General features: G+C 47.7%; 1 protein-coding gene across 7 annotated transcripts in view; it reads left to right on the top strand.

Moving 5' to 3' along the window:
• The window catches only part of LOC115504913 (protein transport protein Sec16B-like), a 63039-nt gene extending 54266 nt beyond the window's left edge, over positions 1 to 8773 (top strand). For 5 of the 7 annotated variants that reach the window (XM_032591744.1, XM_032591740.1, XM_032591742.1 and 2 more), the window contains 7 exons: positions 40 to 104; positions 3341 to 3493; positions 3665 to 3760; positions 4092 to 4200; positions 4330 to 4409; positions 6340 to 6438; positions 7074 to 8773. In XM_032591744.1, coding sequence (XP_032447635.1) covers positions 40 to 104; positions 3341 to 3493; positions 3665 to 3760; positions 4092 to 4200; positions 4330 to 4409; positions 6340 to 6438; positions 7074 to 7142 — 671 coding nt within the window. In that variant the 3' untranslated portion in view covers positions 7143 to 8773. The remainder of the gene's footprint in view (positions 1 to 39; positions 105 to 3340; positions 3494 to 3664; positions 3761 to 4091; positions 4201 to 4329; positions 4410 to 6339; positions 6439 to 7073) is intronic. The other 2 variants (XM_032591745.1, XM_032591743.1) reach the window with 1 other exon arrangement.
• Positions 8774 to 13799: the final 5026 nt, after the last annotated feature.

Below are 13799 nucleotides of genomic sequence, written 5' to 3'. Positions count from 1 at the left end.
AAGTTCACATCACTATGTTTGTGTTTTGTGCCATAACAGAGAATATAGTATCTCAAGGAAGTTTCCAGCATCTGGATGGTCAAAAGGCTGTTTCCAAACCCCAGGTGAGAGGACAAAGCACAGGAGATGCTGACGCCTACCTCCTCTAATGCTTCTAATGCTTCAGGTTTTTTCCATTTGCCCAGATTTCTTAGCCATGTGCAAACTCCTTCTTCTGCCTGGCCCCAGCTCTCCCTTCCACAATGCAACTTGTTTCTCCTTGTTTCTTGCTATACCAAATCCTAGCGGTGGGAAGGAGGGCCGTGTTCTTGTTTCTGTTCAATCCTGCCAGCCGGTGTCCATGGGGGGAGGGGTGGCAGGGCTGAGTTTAGTTTTGGCCTCTGAGATCTCTGACACCTCCCTCACTGTCCCACCACACACTCACCACGCCCTGCCCTGTCATGGGAGACTCTGATGCTTATTTCTTTAAATTTTTTTTTTAATGTTTATTTATTTTTGAGAGGGACAGAGACAGAATGCGAGTGGGGTGGGTTAGGGGCAGAGAGAGAGGGAGACACAGAATCCAAAGCAGGCTCCAGGCTCTGAGCTGTCAGCACAGAGTCCGACGTGGGGCTCGAACTCACAGACTGTGAGATCATGACCTGAGCCGAAGTCGGACGCTCAACCGACTGAGCCACCCAGGCGCCCCTGATGTTTATTTCTTTATTGTAATGTTTACCTTGCTTTTTTCCCCAAGAGGGACCTTTGTCAGCTGTGTCTTTTCTCCTCAGTTAGGCTGGGAGGTCTTGGAGGTGGCCATGTCTAATTGACCATTCTATCTAGCTGTCGAATGTGCCCTTCCCCCAACAATGGCCATTGCTGGTCCCAAACTTAAGATGTTCTTCAGCTTTGCCTGGTTGGAGGCTTACATCGTATACGTTTGAGCATATACGTAGTGGTTATACCTAAAAATGTCTCAAGTAGGTACTTGGCCACAGGACTTAAAAACTTTTATGCTTTACTTTTTTTTTTCTGACTGAAAAAGTAGTACATTATTGTTACAGAAAACTTGAAAAGTAAAGAGAAAGTATCATATAAATAACCAAATATCGCTCATGTGTTCTTAAATGTGTATATGAAATTTTATTTCCTATTTGTTATTTAATACTATAAAATGAGGTTTTCCATGTCATTCATAAATGATTTTTAAATTTTTTTTTTTCAACGTTTATTTATTTTTGGGACAGAGAGAGACAAAGCATGAACGGGTAAGGGGCAGAGAGAGAGGGAGACACAGAATCGGAAACAGGCTCCAGGCTCTGAGCCATCAGCCCAGAGCCCGACGCGGGGCTCGAACTCACAGACCGCGAGATCGTGACCTGGCTGAAGTCGGACGCTTAACCAACTGCGCCACCCAGGCGCCCCCATAAATGATTTTTAAAGTTTTATTTGTTTATTTATTTTGAGAGAGAGGGAAAGTATGAGTGAGGGAGGGATTGAGAGAGAGGGAGAGAGAATCTCAAGCAGGCTCCACAATGTCAGCAGAGAGCCTGATGCAGGGCTTGAACTCACGGTTCATGAGATCATAACCTGAGCCGAAATCAAGAGTCGGATGCTTAACCAACTCAAGCACCTATAAATTATTTTTAATATTGGTATGATAAAGTCCATTGTATGAAAGCACCATCGTTCATTGGTTCTTTCATTCACAAACCCCGAGATCCTGTCGTATCTGTAGCACTATCACAGGGTTGGGGAGACACAGGGAACCAGACAAATCCTACTTTCAGTTTAGTGGAGGTGACTGCAGATGAACGCTGTATGCATAATGGATTTTACCTGAGATGGGGTGTCCAGCAAGGGTACCTCTGGGGAGGCCTGGAGCACAGGTCAGAATGGGGGGCCGACCTGAGCCAGGGAGGTGTCTAGGGAATGATCCTTCAAGGAAGAGGGAGTAGCAAGTCAAATGGGACTCACTTGGTGGGTGAAGGAAGGAGCAAGGGACTCACTGTGTGTAGACAGTGGGGAGCAAGGGGCTGAGAAGCAAGGCCAGGGCAATAGAGGCCAGACCAACAGGGCTTTGTAGGCCACAGGAAGGAGCCCCAAGTTTCGCTCACCACTCCCGCATTGTTAAACATTTCAAGTGTGTGTCTCTTCCTTTTCTTTCTTTCCTCCTCTCTCTCTCACTGCATATTGCCTTCCCTTCCCTTCTCTTCACATATAAAACACAGCGGTGGGCATTCTAGTGATGGACGTGTAAGCCTGGTCTATTTCTTGAATTATTCAGTCAGGAGAAATTTCTAGAAGGAGAGGCTGCTTAGGTTGGAATCCTTGCTCTGCCAATTGCTAGCTCTGTGGCCTTAGGTTGCTTAATCTTTCTGTGTCTTAGTTTTCTCCTATATAAATGGGATGATAACAATAGTACCCACCTCGTGGGACAATTGTAAGGATTAAATGAATCACTGTATGTAAAGTGCTTAGAAACGGTATTTACTACACAGTAAATTCTATATTCAGAATTAAAAAATGAAGCTTTTTCTAGATTTTCCAAAGCATTTTCCAAAGATTGTACCAGTTATGCCTTTTTTTTTGAATACAAAATGTAAATATAACACAAAGGGACAAACATTATGTGGTTCTACTTACATGAGGTACTTAGAACAAGCAAATTAATGGACAAAAAGAGTAGAGGCTATTAGCGGATTGGGGGAGGAGAGAGTGAGGAGTGTTTAATGGGCACAGAGTTTCTGTTGAGGTTGATCCGATGTTCTGGAAATGGATATTGGTGGTGGTTAGCCAACACTGTGTGAATGTACTAACGTCACTGAATTGTATGCTTAAAAATACTTAAATTGGTAAACTTCATGCTGTGTATATTTTACCACGCACACAAATAGAGAGGCACATGGACACATTTTGCTGCCCTCTGGTGCATTTGTTCACAGTTGATCTTGAGCAAGTCTGCCGGGAATGAGCTCTAGGATGAGTTAGGGCCAATGTATTATAGTCTCTGTCCTCTTGGGTGTGTGGGTCCCCACGGGGGGTTTCCTGTTCTCTTCATCTTCAGCGGTAGCATTCCATATCTTCTGCTCCAGGCCTCGGCATCGTTGTGGAAACCTGATGTGGGGGGGTAGCATGGCAGCCAAAAGCCCATCCAGTTAGGGACACCACGGGGACTGGGATTGGGCTCTGGCCTCGTCCTAAGACCTTCCGCAAGCCATTTCTCAGCCCTGTGTGTCCTCATCAGTCAGGTGTGATCCTGGAAGGCCTGCCTGCTGATGTACTGAGCGGGGCTGGTGATTCGCCTTTGTAGCCTGTCAAGTGCTATGAAAATATTAGTTCTTCTCTTCTTTCATTCTAGGTGCCGCTGATTCCCAGATCACGAAACGTTTCTGAGAGTTCCACCGTTTCAGTCAAGGAGGATGAGGAGGAATCCTCTGATGAGGCAGATAAAAAATCCTCCCCAAATCCAGCACAGACGGAAAAGCTAGGAGATGTGAAAGAGAACACAAAGGTGGCGGTCTTGTCCTGTTGCCATCATTCCCCCCACCCCCAACTGGGGGGCAGGGTTGGGAATCTGGGCTTTGGCCGGGCCTCTGACAACCCACCATCAGACTGGGGTCGGCTAATCTATTCGGCCAGAGGAGCGCATCACAGGCCTTAAATCTCCCCCCTTCCCTTCCAGAGCTCAGGGTTTGGCTGGTTCAGCTGGTTTCGCTCGAAGCCCAGAAGCAACGCATCCCCTTCTGGAGAAGACTCGTCCGACAGTCCCGACTCTGAGGTGAGCATGAGGGTGTGAGGGCAAGGACGCTTCCGCCCTTTGGAGGAAGTTTCCTCAGAACCTCTGAGGCCGGGAGGTCTCATCTGGCAATTGGCAAAGGCAGATGATGAAGGGTCTTAAAAATTAGGACGAACAATATTAACTTTAGGGGGCCAGCGGTTGTCTGATCATTGAGCAGAGCAGTGGCAGGAAGAAAGTGGAGTTTTGGGGTGAGTGCCCGGCCGCAGGTCACAGGTTGAGGCCGCTGTTGAGGGCATGGTGAGGATACAGCCGCCGGCATGAATTTGTTAACCACTGGCATCACCAACACTGCCTTTCTTTCTCCACTAAGCAGGAGACCTCCGGAGAATCTTCTCCCCCTCAGGCCGGGCCTGGCCTCTCACTGACATCTCTCCCAGAGCCCCAGTCTCTGCCAGGAGGCCCCTTCTCTGGGGCCACAGGTACCGCCAACCGCATGCCCTCTGGGCTGTCTGTGGGCTCTCTGTGCTCCTTGGCCATTGGGGGTGCCTCTGGAAGTGGGACTCCTCAGCCCTGGGCAGTGGACACAGCTCCCACTCGTTGCCTTCTAGGCGAGGGCGGAGTGCAAGGACCTGCGTCCGGTGAGGGAGCGGCCGAGGGCACGGGCAGTGGAGGCTTGTCTGGGCCTGAGGTGAGCCGTCTTGGGGCTGGAGCCTGGGGCCCCACCAGATGCCTGTATGAGGACTGCACACTCGGGGTGGGCTGGAGGCGCCATCTTGTGAGGGTCTGACTTGGGGAATCAGAGAGAACTTCTGCACCAGTTTGCTAGGGCCACCTAACAAATGTCCCGGACTGAGCAGCTTAAACAGTTACTTCCTCACGGTTCTGGAGGCTGCAAGTCTGAGATGGAGGTGTGGGCAGAGGTGGTTTCTCCGGAGACCTCTTTCTCGGCTTGTTAGATGGCACTGGTTTCACATGGTGGCTCTTCTGTGTGTGTTGGTGTCCAGATTTTCTCTTCTTATAAGGATACCCGTCATACTGACTCAGGGCCCACCCTAATGACCTCATCTTACCTTAATCACCTATTTTTTAACTTTATTTTTAATTTTTTAAAGGTTTTATTAGACTTTTTTAAATGTTTATTTTTGAGACACAGAGCACGAGTGGGGGAGGGGCAGAGAGCGAGGCAGACACACAGAATCCTTAGCAGGCTCCGCGAACCCACGAACCCATGAACCGTGAGATCATGACCCGAGCTGAAGGCAGACACTTAACCGACTGAGCCACCCAGGTGCCCCTTTAAAGGTTTTATTTATTAAAAAAAAAAAGTTAATGTTTATTTATTTTTGAGAGAGAGAGAGACAGAGTGTGAGTGGGGGAGGGGCAGAGAGAGAGGGAGACACAGAATCTGAAACAGGCTCCAGGCTCTGAGCTGTCAGCACAGAGCCTGATGCAAGGCTCGAACTCACGAGCCATGAGATCATGACCTGAACGGAGGTCAGACGCTTAACCGATGAGCCACCCAGGTGCCCCTTTAAAGGTTTTATTTTTAAATAACCTCTACACCCATGGTGGGGCTTGAACCCACAACCCCAAGATCAAGAGTCAGATGATCTACCACCTGAGCCAGCCAGGCACTCCCTTAATCACCTCTTTAAAGACACTACCTCAGGGGCACCTGGGTAGCTCAGTCAGCTAAGCGTCTGATTCTTGATTTCGGCTCAGGTCACGATCTCATAGTTTTGTGGGTTTGAGCCCCTTGTTGGGGGCTCTGTGTTGACACGTGGAGCCTGCTTGGGATTTTTCTCTCTCTGCCCCTCCTGCACTTGGACTCTGTCTCTCTCAAAGTAAACAAATAAACCTAAAAAAAAAAAAAAAAGACAGTGCTTCCAAATACATTCTGAAGTACTGGGAGGGTTAGAATTTCAACACACGAAGTTTCAAGGGGACACAATATCAACTTCCCATATCAACTTCCTCAGGTGAGATCTAGAGAACTGCCTCTTTCCCTTCCCCAGAGCTCATTAGTGTCTTTGGCAAGGGCTGTACACAATTCTTTTTTTTTTTAATGTTTATTTTTGAGAGAGAGAGAGAGAGAGAGAGAGAGAGAGGCTGAACCCGAGCAAGGGAGGGGAAGAGAAAGAGGGAGACACAGAATCCAAAGCAGGATCCAGGCTCTGAGCTGTCAGCACAGAGCCCGATGCGGGGCTCAAACCCACGAACCACAAGATCATGACCTGAGCTGAAGTTGGATGGTTAACTGAGCCACCCAGGTGCTCCCCCACCCCCTGCTTTTTTTTTTTTTTTTTTTAATGAGGGCTGTAAATTCTTGATAAATCTTGCACACGGTACAAATTTCATGCTAATTGCCAGGAAACCATCTTTATTTCCTGTGGTTGGGTTAGAGCACTCTTGTAGTATTTTAGGCCTCTCAGAGAATATGACATTACATCCAGGGTTGGCTGTGCCCACGTGGGTGATGGCTGTTTGCTTGAATTACCTGAGTTCTAGCTTCCCTTTCTATCTGCATCTCTTGACCAAAGTTGATGTGCAGGGAAGCCCTTGATTTTCTGGAATCAGAAATGGTGATTGATAGGATTTTCTATTGATTTCCATCACAGGGTGTTTCCTCTGAGTTTTTCTACAACCCTGGTGTTCTGCTCCCCACACCCCCCTTGAAAGGAGGTGTTCCTCTCTACAACCCATCTCAGGTCCCCCAGGTAAGGAAGCCCCGAAGGAGACGGGTTAGGAGCACAAATTTTGGATGAAGGTGATCCAGGTTTATAATCCTAGTTTGCCACTTACCATGTGTGAGTCCTTGAGCAATGCCTTACTTGCCCTCTGTAAGCCTCAGTTTCTGCATCTATAAAGTGGGGTTGGTAGTAGCTACCTTGCAGGGTAGATGTGAGGATTAAATGGGAGCATGTATGTGAAGGACTGCACACAGAAAATGGTCAATCAGTGTCGTTATTAGTGATATGACTCTTGACCTTTCACAGGTCTTGAGACTTTGAGAGACACATTGGTGTTGGTACCAGTGGTATGGAAATACCATTACTCCAACCCGGGGGTGAGGGGATCATTGCAACCTTTGAGAGAAGCTAAACTTCCTGCTCTTCAGGGACCTGAGGCAGACCGACCCTCTAATGTGCCGAGTTGGCCTCCCCCCTTCATAAAATTGAATTTCTTCTGCCACATCCAAGAGGTATTGGGTGAAAGTAACTAATTAGATTATGACAAAAGGAAGCCACATATAGCTCGCGTGTTCAGGATCCCCTAGCTCAGTCCTGCTAGCCAGCCCTGGATGGAGTCCTGCTTGGGGCTATGATCTCATGTGACGTTTATTCTTTTCCAGCTCTCCATGGCTACTAGCTTGAACCGGCCGAATCGCCTAGCCCAGCGCCGCTATCCAACCCAGCCGTGATGAAAACCACACCCGTTCCAAGCTGGTCTCCTTCCTTGATCTCCAGCCCCTCTGCCATACTGGGGTCCCCAAGAGGGTTGTGCTGGCCTATTGCCTCCCCTGTCACGAAGAAGGCAAGAGGACAGGGTCTTCTAGGACACAGCTCAGTCCAGTCTCTTAACATTGGCTTCAGAATGATGGAGAGTAGTCGGGTAGAATAGCAGACCGGAGGTGAGCAGAATGCCAAGGGGGAGATTCAAGATGGTGGCTTCAGATCTTCAGGAAAGTCAAGGTTAAGAACCCCTTGGCTGGAATCAATGAGAACCCACTGGGCTCCGAGGCAGGAAATTATTTGGGGGAGGCTCTCAGAGCAGTATTCACAACTAACTTTGGTTCCTCAGTCTTAGTTATGGACCAATTCGTGCCTCTAGTTAGCAGAGCTTTTATACTGAAACTTGATTATCGCTTCCTGTCATAATTCCCTCCACAGTGACATTTCAGCAGTTTCCCTCTTGGTCCTAGTTTTGTGCACATTTTTATGTGCTTCAGATTAATTATATTTCTCTCACTTTCTTAGCTGGTCCTATTTTTTCACATTCTGGCATCTGGCTATCAAGTTAGATTGCTATAGGCATCATATTGTCATGGTAACCGCTGAACCTAGTGATGCAGATGGATGGAACATCAGTATAATAAATGATGGGGGATGTTTCCTAAAAATGCACCCCTTCCCTGAGAGAGGAGAACGTGTGCCTGATAGTGTTAACCCCGCCCTTCCTACCTCGGGCCTCTGCGGATTGACGTTCGCAGGGTCACGGGAGCCAGAGGGAGGCGGGGAGCATCTTGGAAGCTTCCAGTTCTCTTTTCAAACCCAAAATAGGAATGACTCTTGCTGTTTGTCAGATTTGCCGAAAATTGCTCCTCACAAAGAACATTTTTTGTATGTGTAATTGTACATACAGGTTTTGTACTCTAATGCAGTACAGTTCTGATGTTGATAGCGATTAAACCAGATCATTTTATAGCAACTGCTTGTCTCTGGCTGATTTTTGCAGAGGGAGAGAGCATACAGAGCACATTCATCCCTGAAGTGCTTCTAATAATGGTTTCATTGTGTGATAAGGTGCGTATAGCTGGAAAGAGCCCTTTGTTAACAAAGAATCTGGGGACTGAGCCTCTTGACTTCCAAGTCTGGTGTTATTTTTTCAATTGAAAAAATATGGACAAAAGCGCCTCTGATGCAAATCAGTCACTCCATTAACTAAATATTGCATACTCTGTTCTCTAAAAAGTTTATTCATCTCTCAGATTAAATTAGGAAATGTCTGCATAAGTGTTTTCGAGACTGAGAAGGCCCTCAGTCAATGCTGTTTCCTTACTTCCCCTAAAAGACTACTGCTCCTTCACTCTGGCGTGCTGACACCCAGTGGCGGTACTATGGCAGTCGTGTGTGAGTTTCACAGGACCCAGACTCGGATCTCAGGGCAGCTCCACCTTGTAAACTTGGGCAAGGTTATTTCACTGACTGGCGCTTCAGTTCCCTCAACTATAAAATGAGGATGAGAATTATGATAGTAGCTACCACATAGGGACATGCAAGAATGAGAACCAAAGTCTTAGAAAAGTACCCGAGGGGCGCCTGGGTGGCTCAGTCGGTGAAGCGTCCGACTTCGGCTCAGGTCATGATCTCACGGTCCGTGAGTTCGAGCCCCACATCGGGCTCTGTGCTGACGGCTCGGAGCCTGGAGCCCGTTTCAGATTCTGTGTCTCCCTCTCTCTCTGCCCCTCCCCTGTTCATGCTCTGTCTCTCTCTGTCTCAAAGATAAATAAAACGTTAAAAAAAAAAAAAAGTACCTGGAATGAACCAAGCACTCTGTAAGTGTGGTTTAAAAAATTATTAGTAAACAATATAATAAGTAAAATCTAGACTGTCCTGTTGCCTACCAAGTTAAACTGTCATTTGTTTTAATATATTTTTTTAATGTTTATTTTTGGGAGAGAGAGCACGAACAGAGGAGGGGCAGAGAGAGGGAGACACAGAATCCAAAGCAGGCTCCAGGCTCTGAGCTGTCAGCACAGAGCCCGATGCGGGGCTCGAACTCACAAACCGTGAGATCATGACCTGAGCTGAACTTGGACACTTAACCGACTGAGCCACCCGGGTGCCCCTAAACGGTCAGTTTTTCATTCATGATATAGGTAATGGAACAGGAACTTAAAACTACTGTTCATTCAGTGTCCTTATTACTGAGTTTTTCTTTATGCACCTATCTGCCACCAATGCCAGATCCTGTGGCTTAGTGCCCCTGGGAACAAGGGCTTCAGGGAAGTCCTACCCCATAAAAAGAAGCTCTTGAGAGGAGGAGAGTGAGGGCTGAAGAGGAAGGCAGAGACAGCAGATGCTGGTGTGCTCACTTCCTCCTCCCGTTGGCGTTATTCATGGAAAGCCAGGAGTAAAGCATCAACAGAGCAAGCACTGAGCTGAGTTACTTCCTGGGCAGAGGGATACCCAGCAAGGGACTACCTTTCCGAGGGTAAGTCAGGGGGTTTTATGCACTAGAAAGGGAGGCCGTCATGCTATGTTTGCTAATTCATGATTGAAAGCTTGTGCTCTGCAAAGTCAGGTGCATCCATTAGTCTGTACATGGTTGGTTAAAACAAGTCCTGTTGTTCCTTGGGCAGGAAAGAGCCCTCAGCTGGGTCCAGTGAGGGCTGATGAACCGGGGTCACTCAGAGTTCTTGGTTGTTTATCAGCTCTTTTGACTCGTGGTGATGGTGGGGAGGTCGCTGAAGGTCATGATTCTTTTACAGCCTCAGCTGGCCGAAACCAGTTTTGGTGAAACAAAGCAAGTGCAGCTGTAAGAGGAAAGTATTTGTTTCCTTCTTTAGAAAGTGGAAGCTTTGGGGAGCAGAGCAGGTTGTGATAGAAATCTGCTGCTAGGGGGCGCCTGCGAGGCTCAGTCGGTTAAGCGTCCAACTTCAGCTCAGGTCATGATCTCGCAGTTTGTGGGTTCGAGCCCCAGGTCGGGCTCTGTGCTGACAGTTCAGAGCCTGAGCCTGTTTCAGATTCTGTGTCTCCCTCTCCTTCTGCCCCTCCCCCCACTCACACTGTCTCTTTCTCAAAATAAAGGCATTAAAAAAAAAAAAAAAGATGCCTCCAGGGCTGGGGAGCCTGAGAGCGTGGGGCTTGTGGCCTCTTCCTTATCTGTAGCTTGGGAGAGGCTGCAGGGTCTGAGGGGAAGCTGGCTCCGGCCTAGCAACTTGTCCCACGTGACTTGAGGGTCCTAACAGCTTGGCCTCAGGGACGGTCAAGGTCTGAGGCAGAGCTTCTAGCGCCCTGCGGCCTGGTGCACGTGGACCCAAGCAGGGAAGGATGGATGGCTCGGTGTCCCTGAAGGCCACAAGGGGCCGGCTGTGCCCCAGCCAGACACCTGCAGAGAAGAGGGCCCACTGTATCAGCCACAGGCCTGCCTTCCCGTCACCATGAGCCATGGCGGGGAGAGAGAGTAAGCGGAATTCTCTAAGGGAAAGCTTTACCCACAGACACTATTTCAAAGGGAAGAGCCTGAGACATCAACCCGCAAGTGTGTTTCCTCCCCTGTTCTTCAATGGGGTGTAGGCTCGGACAAAGAATACTTATAGGGAACAAAGATGCTACGTTTTCCTTAAAAAACTGAGCGGTGATGTGCAAATTTGCGATCCTGCAATATACATATAATTTAATATTTATATGAAAACATTTAAACTTAATGTTCAGTAATTTGGAAGAGAACAAACCGTTAAATTCCCATTTAAGTGTCTTTATCACATATCACGATTCCAGCCCTTCTGTCTAATCCCCTTACAAGCATATAAAACTGCAGACCAGCCAGGCTGCCTCAGTCACCTGCATCTACTCCCCTGTCAGCCTTCTCAAGCTTCAGGTTGTGCAGGATCAAAGCCTCCTCGAGCTTTCCTTCCCCCCTAGAAATCTTTTTTTTTTTTTCCTCTTTGGTCTCTTCCTCTGGGCAACCAAGACGAAGGGCAAGAGACCGCCTCCACCTCTTCACAAAAATCGGAATATTATCTTCCCAAGAGGAAATATGCAAAACAGTCTTCGGCTTGAAAAGAACAATAGGGGTGTAATTTGGGTCTGAGCGCTCTCTGGGGTTTCTCTGATACTTTCTTCCCACCCCTTCCCAGAGAGTGGAATGGAAGTGATGTTCGCCTCTTCTGTTTGCCAGCCGAAGCTGGAAATTGCACAGATCACGATCTGCACACCACAGGGTGCTGGCCACTTACCTGAGGTTGCAGCCAAACGTGGTCCCCAACGCTGCCGGCTCCCCGTGAGCGCCTGAGTCAGCCACTGCCCATTCAGGTCCTCCAGAAATGGTTTCTTTATGAGATGTAAAGATATTTTGAATGAGGATTAACAGCACAGTGAAATGTTCTGTTACAACCTCATTAAGTAGAGGAATCTGCTTCCCATGCTTTCGTCCTTTCTGTACGCATCTCTGGGTAACAGCTCTTCGCTGGAACTAGGTCAACGGCAGCATAACTTGACTGACCTGCACAAACTGCCTGTTACTTGAACGTGAGGCGTTGTCCTGGTCTTGATCCGCCTTAGAGCCGATTAAGTATCCAATTTTTAAAGAATCTCAAGAGAGGGGGATTCCTCGGCAGCCCAGACTTTCACACCCTTGACATTAGGAAGTTATTCCTAATACTTTATACCCAAATCACTCATGTGGCTCTTTAAGACTCTCAGCCGGTCCTCAGTGGAAATGGAGAACAGCTGCTTGCCGCCACCTGTGCCCAGAGTTCTTTCGCATTCTGGAAGGCCATTAAATCCTGCCTCAGCTTGTGAAATGAAGGTTCACAAAATGGGGTTTTCTTGATTAGAATTGGGGGTGAAACTACCTAAATGTTTGGAGTCTCCTGGTAGCTACAATGGCCAGACATTCCGAATTTCACTAATAGCAATAATACTTCTTGACTGTTTACTTTGCATCGGGTACTGTGAAATGCAGTCCGTGAAGTGCCCAGTATTATGCAACATTTTATAGAAAACTCCAGAGAGATTAAGCGATTTGTCCAAAGGCACACAGCTAGTAAGGAGGGAGCTGGGGTTAGAGTCCAGGTAGTCTGAATCCAGCCCTCAGAATCTGGGCTTGAAGCCACATTGCCCCTGGCCATGCGTACATTCATTCAGTCATTCATCAAACAGTAATTGAATGAATGACGTTTCAGGCACTGTTCTGCGTTCCCAGCATGATAGCCTCGACCGTTAAAATACTCTTAGTCTAGTGAGGGAGACAGACACACAGACACAGCATTTACTACATAACTTAGGAACTTTTAGACTTAGAAATGTGTTCGGAGGTACCTGGGTGGCTCAGTCGGTGGAGCGCCTGACTCTTGATTTCGGCTCAGGTCATGATCTCACGGTTCATGGGGTTGAGCCCTGCGTCAGGCTGGGTGCTGACATCTCGGAGCCTGTTTGGGATTCTCTCTCTGCCTCTCCCCCGCTCGTGCTCTCTCTCTCTCAAAATAAATAAATAAACATTAAAAATCATGTTTGAGGAACTTAGTACCTCGATACCCCTTAATAATATAGGGGTTTCATCTATTTATAGAACTTGGGGGCCAATACGTAATATGTTCAGATTGCACCACCTCTCGTAGGCTAAGATCAAAGTTAAATTCACTGCTCGCGTATACAATAGAAAATGTGTTGGTCAAAGTTTAAAGCGGCATCGAGGTGTGGGTGTGCGGGAAGTCTGAGGGAACAAGAGTAACAGTGCACTGTGATCACAAGTGCCGTGGAGCAATGGCAGCTGAAAGAGAGAGAATCTGATTCTGACCTGCCAGACTGCCCCAGAATCCCCTGTTGCTTCCTGCCCTTTGCACGATTCTGAGGCAGGAAAAGACTGACTATTGCAGTGGCGCTTTCTGAAGGGCGGCGTGCGAGGTGGGGCCTGTGTGTGATTTTGTGTGTGTGCACACATGGGGCGGCCATCGCGTGAAGATGGCTTCTGAGTGTATCTCTTCACCTAAGTTCCACCTCTGCCTTGCATTTCCTCTTCTTCACAATTACTGCTTACTCTCAAGAGAGGATTACTTAGAAGCCTCTTCATTAAGCGTCATCCAAGTGGCTGACACTATGTAGATATCCATGGAGTCTCACGTACTAGAACAGGATGTAACAGATCATATGTCAATAACTCCGAACATTTGGCTAGGAAAGTTTAGCTACTTTCTTGCGTTCCTGCACACCGGCTTCTTGGAAATCAAAGGTCTTGACTTTGAAAACTTGTCTCTGCGCACCAGGGGCCCATTTTGGAGCGTAAAAGATGATCACCAAGTGTTTTTTGTTTTGATTTTCCACTGTCCTTGAGTTCTACAATCATGATTTAGGGTCCCAAGGAGATCTCATTGTCCTGGAGCAGAAATCATTTTGAGTTTTGGGCTTCAAGATTTTATGGCCACTTTTGGGATAGTTAAATAAATACCCTTGAATTAAGGAACAAATCAAAGCCCCATAGTCATGACTTCATGTTAGTTTTCAGCTTCTTCTCTTTGCAGACAGCCACAACTGCCCCCACCCCACCCGCCACAGATGGTGTTAGCCGTCCCAATAACGCACATCAGTTAATATCTTGAGTCAGGATCCAATTGAAGGAGCTTGTCTAACAGGTA

This window comes from Lynx canadensis, chromosome F1, assembly GCF_007474595.2.
Source record: "Lynx canadensis isolate LIC74 chromosome F1, mLynCan4.pri.v2, whole genome shotgun sequence".
Lineage (NCBI taxonomy): Eukaryota > Metazoa > Chordata > Mammalia > Carnivora > Felidae > Lynx > Lynx canadensis.
The sequence above is the reverse complement of the archived record's forward strand: the minus strand, read 5'-3'. Positions and strand labels throughout refer to the sequence as shown.